This window comes from Argiope bruennichi, chromosome 6 (genome assembly GCF_947563725.1).
Source record: "Argiope bruennichi chromosome 6, qqArgBrue1.1, whole genome shotgun sequence".
In the NCBI taxonomy this organism is placed as follows: Eukaryota; Metazoa; Arthropoda; class Arachnida; order Araneae; family Araneidae; genus Argiope; species Argiope bruennichi.
The window spans coordinates 17,473,701-17,485,402 of record NC_079156.1 but is presented as its reverse complement, the minus strand read 5'-3'; the positions used below and the strand labels follow the sequence as shown (position 1 = coordinate 17,485,402).

General features: G+C 24.9%; 1 protein-coding gene across 3 annotated transcripts in view; it reads right to left on the bottom strand.

Moving 5' to 3' along the window:
- Positions 1–1,118: 1,118 nt before the first annotated feature.
- LOC129973012 (tropomyosin-like) overlaps positions 1,119–11,702 on the bottom strand; it is a 90,223-nt gene continuing 79,639 nt past the window's right edge. For 2 of the 3 annotated variants that reach the window (XM_056087358.1, XM_056087359.1), the window contains 6 exons: positions 10,451–10,521; positions 8,867–8,942; positions 8,192–8,254; positions 7,453–7,522; positions 5,510–5,616; positions 1,119–1,979 (listed from right to left, as the gene is read on the bottom strand). In XM_056087358.1, coding sequence (XP_055943333.1) covers positions 5,534–5,616; positions 7,453–7,522; positions 8,192–8,254; positions 8,867–8,942; positions 10,451–10,521 — 363 coding nt within the window. In that variant the 3' untranslated portion in view covers positions 1,119–1,979; positions 5,510–5,533. The remainder of the gene's footprint in view (positions 1,980–5,509; positions 5,617–7,452; positions 7,523–8,191; positions 8,255–8,866; positions 8,943–10,450; positions 10,522–11,702) is intronic. The other variant, XM_056087357.1, reaches the window with a different exon arrangement.

The following is an 11,702-nucleotide window of genomic DNA, read 5'->3' as shown; positions in this document are numbered from 1 at the left end:
TTTGGTGATGAAGCCTTCTTGCCATCAGCCATGGCTGATCACCTATAACCAACAAAGTATTGCAGGAGATGAGTGAAACAGTGAAACAAAAATTGAAAGAATTTTTTTTTTTTAAAGTATGTTAAGGATTTTCAATACTTGAAGTTTTAGTGAGTATTTACATAAAAGTAATAATAATATTCTTTTAAAAAAATCTTCAAAACATTTAACTACTAGCTTTAATCTCCCTACTTAAAATGGATATTATCAACATGTTAATATCGAGGTATAGATTTAAGAACTTCAGTTTTTCAATAATGTTATAAATTTAGATCCCTAAAATAAATTTATTTATCAATAAGTTTGTTTTCAACTTCTATGTGATGCAATTCATTTCCTTAATTTTAAATCAGTATTACTTTTAAGTTCTGAAAATAAAACATTTCAAACAAAACAACCAACCCTATGTTTTCAGAAGGAATGTAACGATGGTTAAAACTTACAGTTACAAAGGGATAAAGTGTTTATCTCGTAGTTCTACAACATCAAAAATAAATTATATTCGATTTTTGACATTAAAATAATAATAGTATAATATAAATATAAAAAAATCCCAGTAATAGAATTATTTTCGCAATAAAGAATAGAAATATTTTATATAAACATAATCTGCTTTGTTTCCTAAAGATATTCACAATTGTAGCTTTTAATAAAGTATGATTTTTCTTTTTAAAGCTTAAATGCAAATGTAGATTATATCCAGATAAATAAATCAAAACATGTAATTATTTTATTTTTATTATTATTATTACTATATTTTTTATTATTATTATTACTATATTTACTATATTTTATTATTATACTTATTTTTTTTAAATCTTTGTCAAATATACATCAGATCATTACGAATTGTTTTGATATTACCCATATCTATTTTTTTTATATCTAATTTCCTTGAAGAAGTTGCATTTTAAACAATTGACTAAAACAATTGACTGTGCAAATATTGTAGATATTTTTCAAATATTTTTAATTGTTCTTATTCAGTAGTTTATTATGTTTGTCAAAAACAAAATCCAAATTGTTGGAAAATGCTAGACATTTACACTGGACAGTCAAAGAAATTCAATTCTACACAATTTTTAATAATCTACATGAATTTTATTGGCAGACAAAAATTGAATACAATAAAACATTTTCAGCACTTTTTCATGAATTAGCAGTGATTGTTGCTGAATAAAAAAGTATAACACTGCACAACTTCTGTGCATTTGAAACAGAATCCTAATAATGCAAATATAGAAACATCCTTCAAAAGGTGATGTCAAAGAGTTCATTTTCAGATTTTTAACAGTTAAACTTTAAAAATGTGCACAGAGCTAACGGCTTTTCACAGTTCTTCTCAAATGAAGCAGAAGCCTGAACCACATAAATACAAGACACAAGTGATAAAAGGGAGAAAAGAAAGGCTCTTCTTTTTTCCCTCACAGCAAAGAGGAAAAACAAAAACATAATTCCATCACCAACACAGATAACTTTTTTTTTTTTTACTTACATTAAGTTTTTTTTTTATCGACCACCTCTGGCCACAGAATGCAACAAAATTACAAAAAAGGCTCTGCAACTCCACTTCGCTTCAATCAATCAGTGATATAATAAAAAAAGCAACTATATATATAAAATATTAAAAAATGGTTGTCAATCCATTTCACAATACAAAACATGAGGGTTAATAGCAATTGAAAAGATGGTTACAAAACATACATAGGAGAGAAAAGAGTAAAATATCACAAAAACTAAGCGATGAATCTGTGGGGGGGATTTTTAAAATCTTAAGAAAAAGAAGAGAAGGAAAAGGAAGAGGAGTAACATTTTATTGTTTTTTTTGTAGAAAGAAAGGCAGAAACATTTGTTGGCAATTGAACATCCAGTAAGCTCCACAAAACTGGTCACCAGAGAAGGGAGGCAGCTTACAAGATTTGACGCACAATCAGGATCATCTGGAAAGGGTAAGAAAAAAAACATGGATGAAACATTTACAAATTTCTTCATAAAGAAATTTACTCAATCTTCTAAAATAAATATCTTGATACAAAATGTTTTTACTTGAATTTAGTTTTGTCGAAGAAATATATAAATTTAGTGAAAAGAAAATGTCCCATTTTCATTCCTCTTAATATTGCAGGAAGCTTATTCTATACAGAGATCATTCTTGATGAAATTCACCAAATCCTTAAGAAGAATTCCTCTGCCTTAAAAGTTTATTTGAAGAAAAATTAAGAAGCTTTTAAACAAAATTTCAATGGCTTTATCAGATCAATAACTATCAATAAAATATTTTGATCTGGTGCAAATAAATGTAAACAAACTATAATTTCTACTGCTCGTGCAATACTTACTCTTGAAACAGTTTTAACCCTAAAATACAAGTTATAAACAAAAGAAATAAAATCAGTAATAAATTATTTAACTTTTCTAAAGCATATATAATCAATAAATAATAGAAATTTATTCAACTACACATTAAATTTTAAAACTTAGTTAGAATGTGGCATATTCACCCAAAAGAACAATAAAAAGTGAATTATCAAAGATAGGAATAAAAATGGGCTTGTGTGCATGTTTTCCTTACTGGCAAACATATTGTATGTTTCAGAATTTTATAAGATTACTCAAATCTCTTTCCCACCCCATTCTACTTCATTCAATTAATTACCTTTTTTGAAACACTAAAATATCTATCTTAGAGCTAAACCTCATAATACTGAATCAAGATCATAGAACGAAGGACAATAATCAAACGTTGGAAATACATTTAATCTTCAATGTCAGATTTAACAAGTACCAACTTCAAATATGGAATATATTTTCAGAGAAAGTCAATCTTAAGCATTGATCCACCTTCCTTTCCTAATACTTTACGATTTCTAAAGATGACACAAAATAATGGGTGTGGTACACAGTTAATTAAAATGTAAATCACCAAAACTTTGTAAACATAGTAACAAATTATGAAATTTTCTTCCAAAATAAGTAATTGTATCAAACTAATCAGATTATATCTGTCAAATGCATTTTTATTTCTGTACATTTTTATGCTCCCCCTCCCCCACCATGTTATCAACAATAAGCTAGTAAGTTTAATATTCAAAGTTTACAGAACTATATTCAAAACAAACTGAACTAATATCAAAATGCAGGATTTTAATTTAAAAAGACAATCTGCACCCACTTGGTAAAATATTAAAAGATGACAGAAGTTTTAAAAATATGTTACAGCAAATTTTATGCATGAAGTGAAATCAATGCTACCTAAAGGGGGGGGGATGAAAAACAAGATTCTTTACTTTTCATATATGTTCAAAATTGTCAACAATTTGTTCTATCTTAAAATGAAGCCCAAGTTGATATTTGTAAATAAACTACTCAACAGTTCCATTTTCCCATACTTATCCATTTTCAGACTAAGCAATGCACCAAAAATTCATGGGAAGTTTTACTAGACAAAAATAAGAGGGAGGAGAGGGATTTATAATTTGAGCTTATGATGTCTAAACAAAAAGGAAATGGCATTTCATAAATAACTTGTTTGTTCATTTTCAATTTTTATTCAAAAAAAAAAAAAAAGACTTCAAATATAAAATGAAAAATATTAGAGATGCACATATATCCATAATGTTTTCTAGAGACAAGTTCAAAAGACATTAAAATTTAAATTATTTCGATGATTTTTAGATGCAGCTAGAAAAAGCTTTCTTGAAACTGTCGATAATGGTATGTAATAATCAGATTAACAAGTCTACAGGAATGATTTAATTTTTTTTAAATTATTTTCCTTAAAAATAATTTTGTATGCTTTTTTGGTAAATAAAACTAGAACTTGGTTTTTAAAAAAGTTTTGCATTAATATTGAAAATTCATTTCACAACATTTAGCCTCTTAACCTAAATAATTATCTGAACATAATTATTACAATTAAAAGATGCATATAATTCCATTAAGATATGGAATTTTAAAAAATACCAGTTTGCTTCTTTTTATTTGCATCATGTTGAACAAAAAAGAACTAAAAGTGGGGAGATTCACTTTTTCTTAAGATATATGAATTAAAAACTGTGTTCAAAATATAAAGTTGAATTATGATTTATGTACATGAGAATACTGTTGCAAGCTCAGTGCTCTTTTTATCCAAATAGTAAAGATTTCAAATGTTATAAAAAATTGACTATCAAAATAAACAAGGCAAGAATAAAAAATATATATATAACATTAATTACTATATATGTAATTTTAACAGAAATTTTACAATCATTTTCACAAAAAGAAAATTTACCAAATTTATTAAATAAATCAGTGACGTTTCAAAAAATATTTAGATATTATAAATAAAATTCCCTTTAATAAAGAAAGCAGTAAGTTATAATTCTTTTTAATATCGCTACCATTTCAATGCCATAATCTTTTACGTAAGTTCAGATCAGATATAGCATATAGGGAATTTTTTTTTACATAAATTTTATATAATTAAAAATTACTGAAGTTAAATATAACTCAAATAAATTAATATGATTAATCACTGAAAATATAAATAGAATATGACATGCAAACTAGCATTCACACACTATTCAAACTGTCTCACTGACATTCTAAGCAAAGAGCAAACTATTTCAAACTTACAGCATCAGCAAAAAAAATTGGCAGAAATGAAACAGAAAATCGCTTTTTTTCTTTTTTAATAAAATCAGTATTTAATACAAATTACAAATTCATAAAAACATCTCATTCAGCAGAATAAACACAAGATGCATAAAAACAAATTATTGTTACAGAAACAAAATCATGCAGTATGCAAGAAAAAAAATAGCAATCAAATTATACACAAAAATAAATATTAATGAAAGACAGGCCAAAAGCAGTTGCAGTAAAATTGGCTTTAATCTAACCATTCATTCACATGCTTAGCACTATAAAACCACACTTCAATACGAAATTATTAAACTCTGATGTATAGCTCTAAATCTTTAAAAAAAAAAAAAAAATCAATAAAAAAAACCTGAAGATTTTAAAGATTTCAATTTAAAAAAATTAAATCTTCAGAACTATTTAAAATCCTGTTTAATGTAAGTAAAAACTAAATAATATATTCTCAATGGCATATAAAAATTATCTTTACAATTATGAATGATTTTAAAAAATCAAATTAGTTCTACTTTAATCCTGTGTTTAGTAAGAAAAAACAATTGCATGTTCCAATTGTCTCACAAGACTGACTTTCTTAATGTACAACAATGATAATAACGAATTAGATACTTAAAACATAAAAGAGCTTTTCATCACCAGTAATTGCATCAAATATTGTATAATATGAAAATTTCATTGCTTCAAAAAGGTAGGCAATTTTCTGTCAAGCTAAATTATTGCCAAGAGATAAACAAACTTTCTTGGAATCTAGCTGTTATCATTTCTTTAGGCTTAAAGAAAAGTGTGGTTTTAAGTGCAATAAATGTCTCCCTCAGTCTATCAGACGCACCTAGCACCATGTACAAATGAAAGCTCACATCGATTGGATGTCCTTGAGTGTACTTTCAACCTCTTCCTGCAAAAGATGATTCTTCTCACGCTCCATCAAAATTTCATCTGAAATAAATCAATATATCTTGTTCAATTTAAAATTTATCTCATAATAACAAAGCAGAGATAACCTTTTTCTAAAAACTCTATTATTGCATTCAATTCATATGAAAGGTAATTTTACAAATGATTATTAATGCATTAAAATTTTTAGATTAATTATTATGCAGATTTTAATCAACAAAACATTCTAAATTGTTATAAATATTATGGAATTACAGAATTAACTTTTTTTTAAAAAAAAATTCATTCTAAGTTATATTATTTGATAAGAAAAATGAAAGGAGTCAGAATTTAAACAGAACTGTTTTGATTAACTAATAATTATACTCTAAAATATTGAGCAATATATTATAAAGGACAAATAAGTATTCAAAATTTCAAAATTCAGCAGACTACTAATCAGGAAGTGAGTGAAATCAATAAAAACACTGATACAATCATGAAACAATTCAAGTTAATTAAAAGTGTGTAAAAATATGGAGGAAGCACAAACTGTATTGTATCCAAGCTTATGATGTCTTATGTTACTGTTATAAAAAAAAAATATTAGTCACAGAAAAATGCTTGAAATTTTGATATAACATGAATTACTAACGATATGAGACACTATTTGGTAATGAATAGCAATCACATATCATACACAAAAATTTGAGAATGAAGATTGCTAACTTATTTATACAAGTGCTTTACATCAATAAAATGTTTTGGCAAATTTAACATTATAGAGATGATTGGTTTGCATTACACAATACAAAATAACCAGAAATATTTCTAGTTTTAAGATCAGCAATTATCCATTAATTTTTAAAAATTATGAAAAAAAATCATCAAAATTCATAAATGAATTTTATTTAGCACTTTTTCTTTAACATACTCAAATTTCCTAACAAATGATTTATCTAAGAAAGAAAATATTAACATTTTATCAAATAAATATATAATACAAAGTTATCATTTCAAATTAAAATTAATAAATCTTCCATAGAAGAGTATGATGACAGCTTTATATTTCATAAAGATATTACTGAAGGCATTTAAAGTTTAAATAAAACTTTTTTTAAGAAAAAATTATGCTTTATTATTATTATTTTGTTTTTCCTTTTTAAAATCTATACTATTTCTTACTATTTTGTAAGGAAAATATTGAAAATCTGTTGATTAGAACGTACATCTAAAGTATCTTAAAATATTTATAAATACTTCATATTCAATTACCAACACTGTAAACCAATTGTTCTGAACAATGTTTTTCATTATTATGCAAAGGACAATATTAAAAGAAATTTTTGCAAGAAATGAGTAGAGAACTGGTAAAAATGTAGAATCTCTCTTACTTTCCAACCAGTTATAGCAATGAAAAAGAAAAAAAAAAAAAAAAAAAAATCTTGCACTTTTTAAATGTTTCTAATTGATTCTAAACAAGAATATATTTTTTCAATAGCAAGGATAAAAACACACACAAAGAATCGTAATATGCAGTAACTACAACTTTTAGTACAAACAGAAAAATAAATACTGAATAATGGAGGACAGCAGTTAATTTTGAATACTGATAATGCATTCAGTTTTGAACAATTGATTTTATTTGATTATCTAAACTTGAGTGCCACCATTTTCTGATACAAACTATCTTGAAAATGTCAATAGCAACTTATTTAGGAAATTTTGCTGTAATTTATAAAATATATGACAAATTTAAAAATAAAACGTAGAAAACCGATTCTGATAAATACTTTCAAAAATAAACAATATTATTTACAGATACCACCGTCTATATAAATGAGTTACTGATAAGCTTAAAGGTACAGATGGATAGAAAAATTAAGAAAAGAAACATACCTTCAAGTCTATCCACTTCTTTTTGAAGTTTTTGTACTGATCTTTCAGCATATTCAGCTCTAGCTTCAGCCTTTGAAAGATAAAAAAAGTGCATAAAATCTTTGTCATATAATCATGAAGATACTACAAATCATAATTCAAAGATTTTTTCAAAATATAATTTTAAAATATTAAATTCATACTAATATTACCAATATTTATTTTATTAATACCAATATTTTAACTACCTCTCATAATGAAAATTGCAAGTTAAAATTTGACAAATTACTGATATATAAAGAGGGGGGATATTACACAAAACAATTTTAATATAATTAAACAAATATTTATAAAGAATGCTGAAGTATTAAATGGAATAGTTGTCAGATGCTATAACTTTTGATTAAAACTATGGATTGGAACACGGCATGTTCACAAATTTCTTTTAAATCTTAAGACTGTTTTGATTAATCTTATCAAGAACAATCATACTCTAGTGACTAAACAATCCACAGAAATCAAATTTCTTTCAAGAAAACGGACTGCAATTCAAAAATGATGACTGAGTTGTTTAATTTCTTCACAATAATCAGTTTTTATAGAATTAAATTAAATGACATATATAAGATATTATTTTTCATAGAATTCTCAAAAAAATTTTTAACCGTGTTTTAAACTTACAATAGATATATGGAAAAACCCATAGGTTCATAATCAAAATATTGAAATAAACCTAAAACAAAAGCAAATTATTTCCTACCTCTTGCAGCCTTTGTGTCAGTTGACGAATAGTTGAATCATATGCTTCTTCTTTCTGTAAAGCCTAGTAAAATAAATTATTATTAAGTACAGAAATTATTTAGAGAGAAAAAAAAACTTTAAAATAAATAATATATAAATTTCGAGTGAACCAAAGATTGTGCATAATAATGCCAAAAAACATGCAACTTCACTACAGTAAAAACTTTTAGATATGAAAATTATTTGAATAGACAGTAGCATATGGAATCACTGATTTTAAGATGGAATTCTTATTAAAGAATACATTCTTGAATAATTCTCTTTTTAAAATATCTGTACATTTATTAAGATGACAGTTTTTTTTAAGTGAATGCAATTAAAAACAGAAAGATGAGCATACCTATTTTTTCCACAGATACTGAATAATGAAAAAATTTTTACATTAATAAGAATTTTTTTTAAAATTATTTTGTATCAGCATGCTCAATAATTCCTCTCTAATCTGGATTCCCTGACTCCTATCATTATCATAATTCATTACTGCATTTTTATAATTGTAAATTTTATATTTTTCCCAGCTTCCTGATTTTTCATATAAATTACGATTTTGATGCATGAATAAGCAGCTGAAATATACATCAGTGTTTTATACTTTGAATGAACATTATAGAAGCCTGCATGGCAGCATCCTTACCTTCTCTTCGCATACTTCAAGGGATTTCATATTATTGCCCACAACACGCAATTCTTCTTCTAAGTCCACTATTTTGCTACAGTGAAGGGAAAAAATTAAAATATTAAAAATTTTAAGATATATTAAGCATACAGCATTCAATTCAAGAAATTATTATTAATTGGAATAAAAACATCCACTTAAAAATCAATCTTATTTGCTTGACATTTTAAAGCATATTTTACAAGAATTTCTATATATAAAATGAAAATAATGAAGAACAGGGCAATGAAAAAAAGAATGAAAAATGAGAAAAGAGCACCATTGTACATAATTATATACTTGAAGTGATACATTTTCTTTTAAATAGTGCTTTAGTTTTATATAAAAATAATCATTAAATTTCCAACTTCTCATTAGAATTTAAAAAATACAAATCTGAACAGAATGATATAATACAGTATAAAAAGATTATTATGCCTCTATTTCAAAAACCTAGTAAACTACAACAAATTCAAAATACTTTCAAATAATTCAAGACGAAAACATGATACATATACATGCATGCATGCATACATGCAAAAAAAAATCTAATTTAATTAAATGAAGCATATAGTTGATTTTAAAAATTAATTTCTGTTTTATTACATCTCAAACGATTGTTTTAACTTTTTGGTTTCTATACATTCTCTTAAAAGGTTTTAACTTTAGAAAATTTAGCATGATTATTAAAACATTTTGATTCAGACAGTTTTTGAAAATCAGATGTGCTACTGAACAATATATGAAAGAAAAATACTAGAAAGAAGAATATTAGATCATACACTGTAGAGAATTTGGTCAAGCTATACAGAGAATTATAATAAATGTCTGCAATAAATTAAATATCTATGGATAATGTTTTGAAAAAAACTTGAATTGTTATTTTTACCTAATAATTATTTCATATCCCGAATATCATTTAATATTTTATGTTCTCTCATATCATTATCCATTCTATTATTTAAATGACATATATGATTTAAACAACAGATTTTTAAAAAAGATAATGAATATATTTCACAAGCCAAGAATATATATAATCACAATCAGTCCTAGCTATAGAACAAGAACAGCATGTCTAAGACAGCCTTCTTAACTACAAAATCTTTCATAAGTAGAGTAATATATTTATCAAATTTTGTGCTTTATTGTAAAAAGAATAAGAATATAAAGAAATTTTTAATAAATGATGATCAACTATTTATTTTATGGAAATGTCACCAAAATTTGTTAATGTTATCTTACTACACAAATATTTTTGACTGACAATTTAAATATTCTAAATTCTAGTCTTAGATCTAACATAAGTAAGCTTCCGCTCTGAATCCGGTCAATTTGGATGTTTTTTCAGAAACTTATATTTTTATTAACTAATTACTACATGATGCAATAAAAATGATAATTAGCCACTGTAAAGAAGTATTTTCTTGTGGCTGAAAGGTAATTTACATTCTAGCAATTACACAATATCTGTAATGATTTGAAATCTAAGTACTACTTCTATTTACTCATAGATTGAATTTAATTTATAACACTGATAGTACAAAGAAAACCAAAGGTTACCTTTCACCTAAAGATGCCCTTTCTTCTGCACGTTCCAAATCTGCTTCTAGCATTGCAATTCGACGAGCCATCTGAGAGACAAAATCAGCACTCATTATGCACAACACAGATAAACATGCACATGCAATAAATATTTCAGATACAAAAGAAATCATGCTGATTGCAATTTAATTTCCTACAGAATCTAATGTATAGTTAGAATATGTAACATTTCTCAAATCATTATCATAAAGCCAAAGTAAATTGCTACTAAAAGCATAACTATCTAAATGAAAGATTGTTCAAACACTACAAGTAAAATGACATCTAAGAAACATTCATAAAAAAACATGCAATCAAACAGATGCAATTTATACATGAGTTGATAATACTAGGGTCATAATAAAAGGTAAAAATAAGTCATTGTTTATAAAAGAAAATCTTGATTCTTATAATCATTTATATCTGATACATTATAAAATTAAATTTATAAAGAGTTATTGCATTAATTGTTGATATTGAAGACTTAATTTATTTTTCAAATTTTCAAAATATATTTCCTATAATTTTGTATGGGAAAATTATCATTAATAAACAGAATAAAAAAATATAAAATAATCATTAGCCAAATAAAAAGAAAAGTGGTGTTGTAGTGGTAATAAAATAGATAATACACTGTAAAATGATTAAATTGAAAATTTGTTTTCACATCTTAAGTAAAATGAAACAAATAGAATTTTTATATATACATTTAAAAACAATGATAACAAAAGCAATGCAAACTAATGAAATAAAACTACATTGTCAGCTCCCTTTATGTTTGCAAACTATACATTAGTGATAAATACAAAATTTCCAAGTGCTCCCTCAATTAAATGCATGCATAATGAAAAATTTAAGTAAAAAAAAAAAAAAACATGCACTATCAGTTAACTATCAAATTTTTTTAATATTTGTTTATATAATTGAAATTTTAAACAGTTTTTCTATATAATATTTGCTTTATCTTCATTGTATTTTAGTACTTCTGGAAATTATTTTTTAAAACATACTTCTGGAAATTATTTTTTAAAACATAAGTTAAGAATTAATCTTAATTTCATTTTAAAAATATGAAAAATTTAAATCTTGCACAAAAATTTATATAATGATAATAAAGAACAGATTTTAAAGAGAAAGTTTTTCTGGGTTCCAGACATTAGAAATTTAAAGAGAATATTAGCAACTTTTTATTATGTATAAAAGAGCCTTCAAGAGAAATAAAAATTCATAA